The sequence below is a fragment of the Scardinius erythrophthalmus genome (genome assembly GCF_964197995.2).
Source record: "Scardinius erythrophthalmus genome assembly, chromosome: 17".
Lineage (NCBI taxonomy): Eukaryota > Metazoa > Chordata > Actinopteri > Cypriniformes > Leuciscidae > Scardinius > Scardinius erythrophthalmus.
The window spans coordinates 1,040,977-1,057,582 of record NC_138237.1 but is presented as its reverse complement, the minus strand read 5'-3'; the positions used below and the strand labels follow the sequence as shown (position 1 = coordinate 1,057,582).

General features: G+C 38.2%; 1 protein-coding gene across 1 annotated transcript in view; it reads left to right on the top strand.

Moving 5' to 3' along the window:
* Positions 1-6,392: 6,392 nt before the first annotated feature.
* The window catches only part of prag1 (PEAK1 related, kinase-activating pseudokinase 1), a 24,307-nt gene continuing 14,093 nt past the window's right edge, over positions 6,393-16,606 (top strand). The window contains exons 1-2 of the mRNA XM_081391619.1: positions 6,393-6,741; positions 11,227-12,590. Of these exons, the coding sequence (XP_081247745.1) occupies positions 6,493-6,741; positions 11,227-12,590 (1,613 nt within the window). The 5' untranslated portion in view covers positions 6,393-6,492. The remainder of the gene's footprint in view (positions 6,742-11,226; positions 12,591-16,606) is intronic.

The window sequence follows — 16,606 nt, the reverse complement described above, 5'->3', positions numbered from 1 at the left end:
CGACACGGAATTAAAAATAAAAATGTAATTGCTACTTTTTTAAATCTCAGAATCAATTAGTATGACATTTTCTCGCAGTTGCAAGTTTATAACCTTTTCTAAAGTCCAGATTCTGAGATATGCAATCGCAATATTGAATTAAATTCTGCAGAAAAAGAAAAAATAATAATCCGTGGCGAAAACAACCTTCCATAGAAATTTGATTGTGTAATCTGATAATCAATTCACCATGGTAATTATAGTTTCTACCATGCAATATTTGCTATTGTTATTATGATTGTGAGCTTGACTGGATCTTCAACCAAGATTAAGATTCTCCGTCTGTTTTTGTTTGTTTGTTTATTGTTTTCTGGTTATACAACCACATGTTCTCAACACTTACTGTATAACTTTGGGAGTCACCATGGTAAATTCATTCTGGAAGAGTTCTGATGTAAAGTTAAGTTATGTTTAACTCTTTTAAATCTCTGGATTCATGCTGAACTATTCTGAACCAAACTCGCCTGCTCCTCGCATGTTTATGAAACACATTTGTCTGATTTGATTATGAGTTTAACACACTCCTCCGTGTTTGATGTGAATGTGAGTCAGTGTTCAGGTGTGTTTGACACTCAGGAAGAGTGTGAGGTTCTCGTCGGCGTTCCCTTCCCCCTGCTCAGCATCTGAAGGCCAAAACACTCATTGTTCACAAGTGTTTTCAGCAGCTGTGGGAACAAAGAGCTTCTCCTTCTCCTGTTGTGTCTTGGGTTTTGACTTGTCAAACTTGTTGCCAGTGAGTCTAACGGCGCGACTCGACCCACATTCCCCTTGACACTCGACCAGCCCTTAGCAAACCCTGAGCAAACACTGAGCAAACCCTGAGCAAACACTTAACCTGCGTCCGACTCTTTACCAGGCTTTACGTGCCATTAAACTTCTGCTAGTCGAAGATTAAGAGCTGATTCTGGATCAACTGGAGTATAAATGGCTGATATATGGAATATTCATGATATATTTTTTTGCTGCTTATGTAAAACTAAGCAACATTTGATCCTCTCTTTATTTAGATATTTAGGCCTGGTTTCACAGACAGGGTTTAGATTAAGCCAGGATTAGGCTTTAGATTAACTAGATAAAAAGTTTGTAGACTAACTTTAAGTTGACCAAAGAGTTTGAGGAAGTTAAGTAGTTTAAAGCTTAAAGTTTCATAGATAGATTAGAAATTGTTACCATGATTTATCTCGTTGCTAGCATGATTTACCACGATTTATCTCGTTGCTAGCTTGATTTAGCAGGATTTACCACATTGCTAGCATGATTTACCATGATTTACTACATTGCTAGCATGATTTACCATGTTGCTAGCATAATTTACCACATTGCTAACATGATTTACCACGTTGCTAGCATGATTACCATGATTTACCACGTTGCTAGCATAATTTACCACATTGCTAACATGATTTAACACATTGCTAGCATGATTTACCATGATTTACCATGTTGCTAACATGATTTACTATATTGCTAGCATAATTTACCACATTGCTAACATGATTTACCATGTTGCTAGCATGATTTACCACATTGCTAACATGATTTAACACGTTGCTAGCATGATTTACCACGATTTAACACATTGCTGGCATGATTTACCATGTTGCTAACATGATTTACCACATCGCTAGCATTATTTACCACATTGCTAACATGATTTACCATGTTGTTAACATGATTTACCACGTCGTTAGCATAATTTACCACATTGCTAACATGATTTACCATGTTGCTAGCATGATTTACCACGTTGCTAGCATGATTTAACACGTTGCTAGCATGATTTACCACATTGCTAACATGATTTACCATGTTGCTAGCATGATTTACCATGATTTACCACGTTGCTAGCATAATTTACCACATTGCTAACATGATTTACCATGTTGCTAGCATGATTTACCACGTTGCTAGCATGATTTAACATGTTGCTAGCATGATTTACTACGTTGCTAGCATGATTTACCATGTTGCTAGCATGATTTACCATGATTTACCACGTTGCTAGCATGATGTAACACGTTGCTAGCATGATTTACTACGTTGCTAGCATGATTTAACACGTTGCTAGCATGATTTACACGTTGCTATCATGATTTACCACATTGCTAGCATGATTTAACACGTTGCTAGCATAATTGACCACGATTTACCACGTAATTTACAAGATTAAATGAGTTTAAGGCGTAATTTATAAGCTTTCATTTAAAACAGCTCATTTAACTGGGACGAGTTTAAGCCTCATCTGTGAAACATCAAAACATTAGATTATAGTTTCTATCAGACTGTTTTCATTTATGAATCTAGCTCTGCACTTCAACAAAAAAATATCTGTTAAATTTACGGTAAAAAACGGCAGCTGTGTTTGCCATTAATTTACTGTAAAAAAATACAGTAGCAACATTTTAGGTTTTACAGACTCAACATAAATTTACAGTAGAAAAAAGTATTTCACTATCTGATATAATGTTAATTTACAGATCTACTGAAGTACTAATATCTGTTTGGTACCATTGTAAAACACTGACAACCACCAATCACAGCGGAGATGAGTCACATGATCAACCAAAGCTCCTCACACGCAGCTTTCCCTCAAGAAAGTTAATATTAATATATAGCGTAATTCACACAATCATGGTAACTAACACACATGACATTTTAATTTGAGTAACATTAATGTAACATTGATTAGAAAAAACATGAAGAAACAGTTATTTCAACAAAAATACATCAAATGTGAAGTGTCTCAGGGAATTCTGGGAATGTCAATATACGGTTTTTCACTGTAAATTATACAATGACTTGTTCTTTTTTACTTCTGTAAATTTTACTTCTGTAAATGTACGGTTAGATCTATCACAATTATTCATCGTATATAGTACGGAAACTTTAACCAATTAACAGTTTTTCACCGTCTTTTACCGTTAAAATCACGATTTTACTGTATTTTTACAGTATGGTCCATGATGCAACTCTTTAACGTTGCAAAATACGCAACAACTCATGATTGGTTCAGTGGTGTCTGCTTTTGATTAAGAAATCTTTCTGAATATTAATTACCCATATCGACTCATCTTTAGACTCTTGATTAAGAAATGAGCTCATCTTCTTTAGCAGACGAGTGTGGGAGTCCGCGAGCGAGTTTGGTCTGCTAGCGCTTGGTCTCGTCTCTGCACGAGGACTCGCTCGATGCAGACGCAGTTGCTGAGAGTATTTAAAGACAGCGCTGGTTAAAACAGGAAATAATGTGCGGTTTAAAATAACACTGGTGAAGCTCAGAGCATCTGATCTCACACACACACACACACACCCCTCAGCTTTTCCATGTTTCTCTCTGGGAGAGTTCAGTCTCAGGTAATGATTCATTTTCCTTTGGAAATAATGGAGATTGTCGGCCATAAAGATGATTCTTTAAGAGAGTCATTTCCAGAGTCATCGTCACTCTTTCCATGACTTAGGATCTATCATGTTTTCATCTGTGTTCAGTGTGTGATGTTGTTGTGTAATCATGAAGAAGCTCCAGCTCTTCTCTATATCAGAGTCAGTGTTCCTGAACTCCTGAAACGACTCCATTGTACCTTGAGTTTCTTCCGGGAACGAACACGTCACAATATCCCTCATTATAATAATTAATGCGCATAATAAAGGGGCGGGGCCTGGTTGAGTGAGTTAGTAGTGTGTTAAACTGGTGGTTATGGAAAGAGGCGGGGCATTTCCCAAACACACTCGACCAATCACAACACACTGCTCCAGCCGACCAATCAGAGCACAGTGTGCTTTTCAGAAGGCGGGGCTTCATAGAGACAGGAAGTAAACAGAGCGTTACTGACTGACTGGGAAGAGAGGAGCCGCAACAATGGAGAATATGAGGAGAATAATCAACATTCAAGCAGGAAAACCTGTTCTAGTAGAGCCTGAGACAACATCAAGCGTAATATGGCCTCTTTAAAAATCTGCAAAGTCTCCAGACAGTGCAAACACGTCTGTCCGCGTGAGTTTTCGCACTGGCGCTCGTGTCAGGTGTGCGATGAGGCGCGGTAACGCTGTTGTGGTGTAAAGCTCACCGTGGTGCGAATCTCCCCTCACATTCCTCACATTCCTCACATTCCGACGTGAGAACGCATTCCGGAGGCGAGCTGAAGAACAGAAGAGCCTCTAATTCTGGTGGCCTGGGAAAGCGGCGTTAGAGATGGACGAGGTCAACGACTGTTGACCTTCAGGCTCCTGCTGTTCAATCAGGAGCAAAACCTGTAAAGAACAAGCTACAATCCACATGTACATATATAGTCAAACCAAAAACTATTCAGACACTGGATATAATTGTTGATATAGTTCCACTAGTGTGATCAGGACACTATAGTTCATTAGTGTAAGTGAGGAGAGCAGGATAAAGTAAACTGTGACATATTATACCCAAATATTCTTCATACAGTGATACCAGTGACATTATCCACACTTTGAGCTGATCATGTTTTGCTGAAGTGTGTTTTCTTTAATTGCTAATGCTCTTTTTACACACAGACTGAACACAATGAAGCATTGCTTGGTGATTGGTTGAGCTAAACTGGTATTATCTAATAGTGTAGTTAAATTTAACAGCTGACAGATATTCAACATAATTCATGTGTGAGACAGTCTAACAGAAGGACGGACAAAACCAGTCAAATATCAACTGAGTTCTGCTCATATTTTATCACCATTTTCTAAACTATAGCGGATAAACTGATAATGTGAGAAATGTTGAAGACGTCTGGATAAATTTAGGTTTGACTGTATATATAGTATATGAAATTACTAAGAGTTTAAGATGTCATTAGATTCATTTCAGACTAGAGGAGAGAGTTGTCACACACTGGTTTTAAACACTTCCACACGTTCCAGAATGACGAAACTCAGTGCATTTACTAGTTTCCATATCAACACTATTGAGAAAAAATTGCGCCAAAATTAAGAAATCATTGGAAGATTGTAAATTTCTTACTTATGTTCTTTTTTCATCTCTGTTTTTTGTGTTTATTTTAAATTAGACAAATCTGATATTATTTTAATCTTATATCTGTTATTTAAAAGTTGATATGGTTCTTTAATGCTGATCTAACAGCAGAAACACTAGCAGGGTTTAAACCCCAGTTGCTCAGGCGGGGCATGTTGTCACACTGCGTTACAATGAGCCGCTATTAGAACTATGATATTATATTCTATACTTTTATGAATTATATTGAGAAACCATGAGAAAAGGTGAATAAAGACTGAGACTCAATGTTCAGAAATTATATATTATAATTATGTTTTGAACTATGCTGTATCTCTGTGTTTTAGCAGTGTGTTGTATAAAAAAATGATTAAAAAAAGCAATTTTATATAAAAAAAGTTAATAATTGTATTTTATTGGGAAAATATTTTAGTTTGTCTTGTATATTTTTTGATTAGATCAGATAGCCTTTTAATCTGTCATATGGTCATGTCACAATGTACCCCTCATATGGGGCATGTTGTCACATTTCACTTCCATTCTTTCGGTATCTACTGAATTAATTAAACAAAACCACACAGTTGTACTAGACGTGGGAAAAAATAAATACTCTGAACCCTAAGTAGGTTTAAACAAACTGAGAAAGTCAAAAAGCGTTATATATATATATATATATATATATATATATATATATGAACAACATTGAATTATTTGTTTTTAAACGTTTGGTCCAACCATTTGTCCTCATGTTTGGACTGAATTAGTTTGTTGATGAGTTTATTATTCAGGCTGTGGTTGAGTTTGTGTGATGCGTGAAGTCTAACCACAGCAAAGCTTTCTATAAAGGCAGGGACGAGGAACGGGAGGAGAGGATTTGCACCTTTTGTTTTTCACTAGCAAGCGTGAAGTACTTTCATCTGATCATTTAGACCAAAGTCTCTTACACAAGTGCATTTCCCCGTCAAAACACGCTTTAAATGAGCAAAGGCTTTAAAGGAGGGGTGGCAAACATATAAACCAGCTTTCCTTCAAAATCATCGGAACGTTTATCGGTTACACTTTAAGGTGTCATTGTTACAGTGTAATTATATATTTAAGTACTGAGTAATACTAAGTAACTACATTAACTACGGCGTTACAAATATATTAACTAAATTAATAACTTTTTTACAACAGAAATGAACCATCACTGAACTTCCTTAAGCTGGACTAAGACGCTATTTTCTTCTGGAAACAAACTTTGTTGCATTATTCTCCTGTTATCTCTGTAAAGCTGCTTTGATATAATCTGTATTGTAAAAAGCGCTGTATAAATAAAGGTGACTTGGCTGTAAAATAAAGTGTAACCCTTTTCTCTTGTGTTTTCCAGGTTTGGAGGCTGCTGATGTCCTGAGCCGGTCTGTTCCTCAGACTATGAGCGACCCGTCTCGGCCGGTTCCGCCCAGTCGAGTCCGATCAGACGGCATCTCGAAGTGTGTGTTAAGATGTCTGCGTGTGGAGAGTTTGCAGAACACGTGTGGAAACCAGGCTCGTGTAAGAACTGCTTCCATCCTCGCAGCGCCCACCGACAGACTGGACCAGAACGAGCGCGGACGAGTGTGATCGGGGACGACGAGGATGGGGTGACGTCCCTCTCTCCGTATAGCAAACCCACCATCGCTGTCAGACCCACCATGATGAACATCGACGTCACAGCGGAGATCAAGACGGACATCAACATGAACACAGAACAGGTGACTGAATTACTCTGAGTTACTCTGAGTTACACTGAATTACACTGAATTACACTGAGTTACACTGAATTACTCTGAGTTACTCTGAGTTACACTGAATTACTCTGAGTTACTCTGAGTTACACTGAATTACACTGAATTACACTGAGTTACACTGAATTACTCTGAGTTACTCTGAGTTACACTGAACTACACTGAGTTACACTGAATTACTCTGAGTTACTCTGAGTTACACTGAATTACACTGAGTTACACTGAGTTACACTGAATTACACTGAATTACACTGAGTTACACTGAATTACTCTGAGTTACACTGAATTACTCTGAGTTACACTGAGTTACACTGAGTTACACTGAATTACACTGAGTTACACTGAGTTACACTGAATTACTCTGAGTTACACTGAATTACTCTGAGTTACACTGAATTACACTGAATTACTCTGAGTTACACTGAATTACTCTGAGTTACACTGAATTACTCTGAGTTACACTGAATTACTCTGAGTTACACTGAGTTACACTGAGTTACACTGAGTTACACTGAATTACACTGAGTTACACTGAGTTACACTGAATTACTCTGAGTTACACTGAATTACTCTGAGTTACACTGAATTACACTGAATTACACTGAGTTACACTGAATTACTCTGAGTTACACTGAATTACACTGAATTACTCTGAGTTACACTGAGTTACACTGAGTTAGACTGAATTACACTGAGTTACACTGAATTACACTGAGTTACTCTGAATTACACTGAGTTACTCTGAATTACACTGAGTTACACTGAATTACTCTGAGTTACTCTGAGTTACACTGAATTACACTGAATTACACTGAGTTACACTGAATTACTCTGAGTTACTCTGAGTTACACTGAACTACACTGAGTTACACTGAATTACTCTGAGTTACTCTGAGTTACACTGAATTACACTGAGTTACACTGAGTTACACTGAATTACACTGAATTACACTGAGTTACTCTGAGTTACACTGAGTTACACTGAATTACACTGAGTTACACTGAGTTACACTGAGTTACACTGAGTTACACTGAGTTACACTGAATTACACTGAATTACACTGAGTTACACTGAGTTACACTGAGTTACACTGAGTTACACTGAGTTACACTGAATTACTCTGAGTTACACTGAGTTACACTGAGTTACACTGAATTACACTGAGCTACACTGAGTTACACTGAGTTACTCTGAATTACACTGAGTTACTCTGAATTACACTGAGTTACACTGAGTTACACTGAGTTACTCTGAATTACTCTGAGTTACACTGAGTTACTCTGAATTACACTGAGTTACTCTGAGTTAGTCTGAGCTACACTGAGTTACTCTGAATTACACTGAGTTACACTGAGTTACTCTGAATTACACTGAGTTAGTCTGAGCTACACTGAGTTACACTGAGTTAGTCTGAGCTACACTGAGTTACTCTGAATTACACTGAGTTAGTCTGAGCTACACTGAGTTACTCTGAGCTACACTGAGTTACTCTGAATTACACTGAGTTACACTGAGTTACACTGAATTACTCTGAGTTAGTCTGAGTTACACTGAGTTACTCTGAATTACACTGAGTTACACTGAGTTACACTGAGTTACTCTGAATTACACTGAGTTAGTCTGAGCTACTCTGAATTACACTGAGTTACACTGAGTTACTCTGAATTACACTGAGTTACACTGAGTTACTCTGAATTACTCTGAATTACACTGAGTTACACTGAATTACTCTGAGTTACTCTGAGTTACTCTGAGTTACTCTGAGTTACTCTGAATTACACTGAGTTACACTGAGTTACTCTGAATTACACTGAGTTACACTGAGTTACACTGAGTTACTCTGAATTACACTGAGTTACACTGAGTTACACTGAATTACTCTGAATTACACTGAACTACACTGAGTTACTCTGAGTTACACTGAATTACACTGAGTTACTCTGAATTACTCTGAATTACTCTGAATTACACTGAACTACACCGAGTTACACCGAGTTACTCTGAGTTACTCTTTTTTACTCTTTTATGTTGACTTTTTGAGCATAGACCTGAAAATTACATTTCCAACTTAAACTGTGGTAAATCTTGAACACTTTAGAGCGACAGACTGAAGTTTGTTCTCTTTTCAAAGTCTGCACTTAAAATAAAAAAAAGTTCTAGAATTTTACATTTATTGTTATTAAAAATGCACAAAAATACTATTATCAATTTTTATATGAAATATATATTTTCAAAAATACATTTGACTCTAAAACTGCAAGAAAATCAAAGCCATAATTCTAAACAAGTTGTGCTCCAAATTTGAGGTTGATATCTAATAAAATGATCTCTCAGTGAGATGTTGTTCGGCTGCAGTACCAAACGCTTCCACTAGAGGAACTTCCTCTTTCATTTCCAATGCGCTTGTTTTTTACGCAAGAAACACAAGTGTGACTATTGTTTACTGGACCTTTTTCAAATGATGTCCATGATTTTTTTATGTTTACACAACTGCCAAAACCTTGATCAAGTAAAAGAATTCTAAAAAAGAAAAACCGTAAAATCTTTCGGTCAAAAGTGACCTAAGAGCACCAGAGGGTTGAACTCTTATTACGGTGGGTTCAGAGGGGCGGGGCTTAATCACATTCTCCACTACACGGGTGGAGACTGGAATGTCTTTGTGAACGCCAGATAACAGACTGCCATGCAGTTTTATGTGTGCTTTACAGGAGGGCATTGATATGAACACATTCAGGCTGTTTAAACAAAGATAATTATTTCACCGCCAAGGGCATTGATTCGTTTCAATAGCGGCCTGCACTGCAAACACACACAGACACAGTTAGTCACATAAAGGCGTCTGCAGAGTCAAATAAGATGACTAATTGGTTATTTGTACTTGGGTGAATTATTGTCATTATAATCATTGCATTGCCTAGACATGCCTGGGTTCTGCCTGTCAAATGTTGCCACAGTGTTTGATTGTCATGATCTCAAGGTGGGTTTTTTAATTGGCAATGAATTATTGATTTACATGTTTTTAGAATAAACCGATGGTTATGTAAGGGATAATGTATAGCGAGGTGGTTGTTATAGCGAATAACACCCCCGACAGGCTGAACGGGCTCCCGACGCGAAGGGTTGTATTAGCTATAACAACCGCCTCGCTATACATTATCACGCTTATTACATGGCTACCTACAAAATAAATAAATAATTTGACACAAATGATTGATTTAAAAACGATTGTATTGCTTCCGCTAAAGAAAATAGTGTGTTCCGTGTCCATAGCAACGCTCTGTTTTTCATGGCAACGGTGTGTTATAATCCGCAGATGTCTGTTATCAAGAAATAACACACCGCATTCTACATTGGAATTCAACTAAGCCATGTAATAAATAAATAAATATATATATATAAAATCTCAAAACAAAAGTCATGGGTTTAACCCTTGTGCAACCTTAAGGACATTTGTGTCTTTTTCCGTTTTGTTTTTTTGATAATTTTGCCTGTGTTAATGCCAACTGTATATATTTTGGCACATGACTGTATTTTCATTGGAATTTTAATAATTCACCCGCATTTCCTTTAAAAAATCTATTTTGCTCTAGGTACACAAAATTGATCTACTCGGGATATTAAGGACAAAAATGTCCCCATTGAAATCCATTTAAACTGCAATTTTTTATCCCAGGGCCATTTAACTATAAAATGATGCAATCTTTGTTAATATGTTTTCATTCTATTGGCAAGGCTTCGAAATTTTAATCTTTACTTTACCTTAAAAAAACTTTACCAGATTTTTTTACCAATGCCATTTTCTCAGTTTTGGTCTATAAAGCAAATACTCGCTTTATTCCTGTTTTCTGCTTCTGCATATTATAGAGCCAATTGGATAAATTTTGCAGCTATAATTGTGTGTGTGTGTGTGTGTGTGTGTGTGTGTGTGTGTGTGTGTGTGTTGGTATGGATTTCAGAGTGTGGTTCGTGTGTGTGTGTAATAAACAAATTGTGTGTGTGTTTGTGTTTGTGTGCATGTAATATTAGAGGGAGAAAAATTCTGCATCTAAGTTTTGCTGCATCTAATGGGGAAAACGTGTTACTGTGTCCAAACAAAATCTTTATATAAAATGAAATATAAAATATTGTTCATAAAATATTTTCATAAACTTAAAAAAATAATTGGTTTCACTTTTTAAACTTTTTTTTTACTTCAATAATCTGCCAAGGGTCTTCTTTAAAAATGGGAGCAAACTTAAGTCTGTGCTCCCAAGCTTCACATTTTTATGACAGACATTTTTGTCCTTTATAATTTTTTTAAATTGACGCACGAGGGTTAAATCCCAGGGAATGCAAGAACTGATAAAGCCTGTACCTTGAATGCATTTGGAAAATGGCCTTAATGTAAATATGTGATAAAAGATTCCAGTGTTTGAATTTTTCCCAAACTTATCATTGCCTCTGTGTCTCAGACCCACCAGAAGACCTCTGCCGGACTGAAGAAAGCCCTGGATCTGGCTCCTCTGTACATCGATAGCAATGGATGTAATAGATCTCTAAGAGAAACCCTTATACAAAACGGCATCTCCGGGAAGAAGTTTTCCCCAAACGTTTGTTCACCCACTGGATTTTCCAAAGACTGCATGATTATCAGCAGTATGTTTGTGAGTCAGGAAGAGGGCTGCGTTTCCCAAAGTCTGAAAGAGAACGGGAACGATGGCCCCTATAGACAGATGACCAAAACGGTCAAGAGCACTTACACAAATGAAGAGTCATGTCTTCTCAACGTGACTCAAAGAACCAATGGAAACAGTGATGGAGTTACGAGTCCTCTAAGAGTATCCGTAGAGGAAAGGCAAGCCAGATCCGCACCAGGGAATGCGAACAATGGGACGCCAAGTACGCCAAATGCAACCAGTGGGACGCCAAGTACGCCCTCTCCAATGACTTTCCATGAAAGCCTGTCGGACTCGTGCTCCAATCGGAGCAGCACGGATTCATTACCGGGACCTCAAAACTCAAGCGCTCCGCCAAACGGGCTTGAGGAAAGCGAGCCGATCTACGCTGAGAGCACGAAGAGGAAGAGACGAACGCCGTGCGACGGGAAGGAGTCTGAAACGGAGCTCAATGCCAGCGACGCTCAGAGAGCAACCATCACAGTCGTAGCCGCCCACACCGAAGAAAACAACAGGACTTTTTACCTGAGCAGCCCGGATTCTGCCGTGAGCACTCAGTGGACCCACTTCAGCCCGACGCCGCCCAAAGACTCGCCAAGCCCGGCGTTCACTTGGCCAGATGCAGCCGAAGCAACCCCTAACGCTTCCCAACCCAAGCCTCAATCCAGTCCCCCGGTTCCTCCTAAGACTAACTCCCGTCCTCCCAGACTTGGCACTTCCAGTCTTTCCTTACCGCTACCCGAGATAAGCTTCAATGTGGTTCTTCCTCCTCCTCCAAAAGATGTCCTTCTTCCCGTTCCTTCCCAAGTGGACTCCACTGCTCCAGTCCGCTCGGCTCCGGTCCGTAAACACCGGAGTATGGAAGGCTGTATTGACGAGGTGGAAGAGGAGGGAGAGTCTGAGAGATCGGGCTCTTGCACCCGTCCGGTGGAGTCCATCAATGGTCCCGCTGTTCGGGGGTTTGCGTCCAGAGAATGGAAGAGCGAGAGCAGCGCGACGCCAGGCACCGGCAACAAAAGCAGCAGTCAGACTCCGGCTGGCGTCCCAGAGGAGAACGGGAACACCAGCGAGAGCACCAGAGCTCATCTCAACCAAACCAGCCAACCCAACGCCAGTCGAGATCCCGTGCCGCCTCCACCGCCTCCCAAAAAACACCACCGGTGAGAATCACACTTATTTTGTGCTGCTTGTTGGTTTTACTAACCCAGATTGCCTGTACAGATGCGTATCCAGTATAATGGAGCCAGACTCTTAGATTAGTGCTCTCGGGAGTATACATCTGAAATTGGCCTCTACAACCGGGAAGCTCTTCTGAGACCCTAGTTTTGGAGAGTTTTGTGGACCATACATTTTTTTTTTTTTTTTTCCATCACATCTGCATTGCTTTCTCTTGCCATGTACACCAGTCAAAGGTTTTGGATTTTGAATGTTTTTAAAAGAAGTCTCTTCTGCTCATCAAAACTGCATTTATTTGATCAAAAATACAGTAAAACAGTGAAATATTATTGTAATGTAAATCATCTATTCTCTATGTGAATATATAGTAAAGTGTAATTTATTCCTGTGATCAAAGCTGAATGTTCAGCATCATTACTCCAGTCTTCAGTGTCACATGATCCTTCAGAAATCACTCTAATATGAGGATCTGATGATCAAGAAACATTTATGATTATTATCAGTGTTAAAACAGTTATGTACATTTTTATTTCAGGATTTGAAGAATAGAAAGGTCAAAAGAACAGCATTTATCTGAAATAGAAAGCTTTTGTAATATTAAACACTACCGTTCAAAAGTCTGGGGTCAGTAAGACTTTTAATGTTATTTTTTGGGAGGGGGGGGGAGAAATAAAAGAAATCTAAAATTGTATTCATCAAGGATGAATTAAATTTATCAAAAGTTACAGTGAAGATATTTATAATGTTACAAGAGATTCTATTTCAAATAAATGCTGTTCTTTTCAACTTTCTATTCATCAAAGAATCCTGAAAAATAATGTTCACAAACAACTGTTTTCAACACTGATAATAATCATAAATGTTTCTTGATCATCAAATCCTCATATTAGAGTGATTTCTGAAGGATCATGTGACACTGAAGACTGGAGTAATGATGAAACTTCAGAATCATCCACAAGACGATTATATGGTTGTCAAATAATGAGACGCTACATTTTGTTCAAAATCCACTGGATGTTGATTAAACATCAATGCTTTTCGAGTTTAATGAGATTTCCTCAAGAAATGGGCTAGAATTAATAGTGTTCTTTGTGATTCCTTTAATCATGCTTGACCACTTGAACTTGACAAAAACACAAAAAATACTTGTTTTAGTTTTTTATGTTTTTTTGTCTTGTTTGCCTTTCCAGGTTATTTTAACGAGTTTACAAACTCTTAGTATTGATTATTATGGTCAGTGTGAGTTCTGTGTTGGTTTCGTCGCCGATTGTGATGGAGTCCTTGTGAAAAATTCAGTGTCTTTGGTTTTGTTTTCTTGTAAATGATCTTTAACGTCATAAAGTGATGAGATTGCTTGAGCTTGATTTAGATGAGTTATTTCAGTCTCGTCGTCTCTGGATGTAGTTGCTTGTCGAGTGTCGGGCCGGTGCTGGTCTCTCGGTTCCTCTCACTGTTTGTGTTCTGTGAGGTATATCAGCCATTCATCAGATCTGAATACAGCGCCTGTGCGACTCGTGTATAACGCTGCTTCAGAACATGATGAGTCCTCTGTTAATAGAGAGCTTGTCTTGTGTGTGTGTGTGTGTGTGTGTGTGTGTCTGAACTCGATGGGCTTGGTCTCGCTCTGTCCTGTAATATACGTGTTAACCGCTTCACCTTTAGAGAAGCGCATGCTAGGACACATCTCTGCGCTATTTTCATTAGCGAGTGCGGTTTACCTCTTCTGGTGTTTGACTGACTCACAGGAACGTCTCGGGCTCAGAGTTAAAATAAACCGCGCTGAGATCGGCATGTGTTCAGGGTAAACACGTCTGTGGACCGAGAGTCAACAAGACCCGTCTCTATGGCGACGGTATCTGAGCATCGCGGCGCATCTGGACCCGCGACGCGTCGTGTTTACCGTCAACAACGCGCGAGATCGCGTGAGATCGCGCAGACTCAGCAGACTCTGAGGTTTGTGGTGTCGATGCTGTCAGAATGAGAGTGTACAGAATGATTGTGTGGATGTGTTAAAGGTTGCACAGGTTTCGGAGTTGATGAAATCATCAAGCTAAAAATAATATTTTTTTATATTTAATAAAAAAATGTGTGTGTTTTTATGAACTGACACCGTGAACTGTGACTCTAAGAAGTTGTCTACTGCTAACATTAAAAATTATATTAAAACATTTAATTTATGAAATCATCGTCATATTTTAATGTTGTGTTAAATATGATCTTTTTATAGTATTTTATATAAATATGATATATTTGACATTTTCATAATATTTAGTATTGAATATTTTCTAATAGATAATTCTAAATTTAATCTAAAATAGATTAATATTTTTAATCTAAAATAGATGAAATATTGTATCATATTAAAATTCAATAGTTTTAATATATTAACTATTATATTTTTATAGTATTTAATATAATAAATATTTGAAAATCTTTTATGATGTTTGATATAGAACCACACATTTTATATGCAATATATTTTAGTATTATATTAATGGTATTTAATATAAATAAATAAATATATTTATATAGGATTATAAGGGTTAGGATTATAAGGGAATGAAGAGAAATAAATGAGACAGTTAAAGTTCCAGGTCTATAGTAGTTATGAAGTGATCAGTTTTAACTATTTGCAAATAATATGCACACATTCATGTAAATAATAGCATATTTTCAATTAAAATACAGTGATATTTCATAAAAACGTTGAGTAGTTTGCATCACCGGATATTACTGTTGGTCGCTGAAGATTTTTGTATTAAAACAAGAATATCAATATTGGGGTTGCAGCCCTTGTAGGAACCCTTTTTATTGTGATTATTATGATTATTATTATGATGATTATTATTATTGTGATAGTGGAGTCTGGTAAGGTGATACTCGTCTGGTTTCCATAACCTCTGAAGACGTTCGTTTAATATTCCCCTGAGATTTTATGCTAATATCTGATAATCTAGCAGCACATTCACATGTTCACGGGTCGATGATGTTGTCTGATAGTCACATGACGCAAGTAAACAAATACTTTTTTATAGTAAGTGTTTCATTTTGTTTGTTTTTTTTAACTTTACACTTCTGTGCTTGTTTTATTTCATAACTAGTTTGTGTTTTTGTTAGGTCTGTCGTACTCTCTTTGGGGAAACAGAGAGTGTAAATGGGTGAAGTTATGAACTGGTGTTATGAATGATTAATGGAGCAGATGGTTGATAAATCTGCTTTTCCAGCAGAAGCGATGTTAGTTTGAGATGTTACACACACACACACACACACACACACACACACACACACACACATGCTGAGCATCAGGTGTGTATGTTTGAGGCTCTTCGGGTCGGTTCTGTTGTTGTATCAGTGGTTCCTCTGAGCTGAAGTGTGTGTGTGTGTGTGTGTGTGTGTGTGTGTGTGTAACAGACGATCAGCGCCTCCAGTGTTTGTTTCCACGCCTCGGGACGCTTCTGTTCTCATAGAGATGATATTAGAGCTGGATATTTACAGTTTCACACTGAAAACACACACACACACACACGCTCTCGAACAGTAGCAGATTCTCGCTCGGATGCGTCAGAACCACCGGCCCATCCTGAGGTAGGTGTTTCATTCAGGTCCTGTAGCGCTCAGGACTCATTTGCATGTGTTTGAGTGGATCATGTGTTAGAGGTCGGTTGGCTTGACCTTTGGAAAGGTCACAGTTGGGCTCTTTAGTCGTGCTGTGTGTGTGTGTGTGTGTGTGTGTGTGTGTGTGTGTGTGTGTGTGTGTGTGTGTGTGTGTGTGTGTGTGTGTTTTATGTGATGCGATGCTGGAAGAATCACTGTATTTGTTCCAGATCCAGATGTGTGTTTCCGTCCGGCTGGGTTTTTTTAGCACGTCGCTATGCAGTTGCTAGGGTGTTCTGGCGCTGGTTTGCTGTTTTAAGTGTGTGACATTCAGTGCTCGTGTTTAACACACACACATACTCACTCACTCACACACACAGACACTCATACATTCACACACACGCAC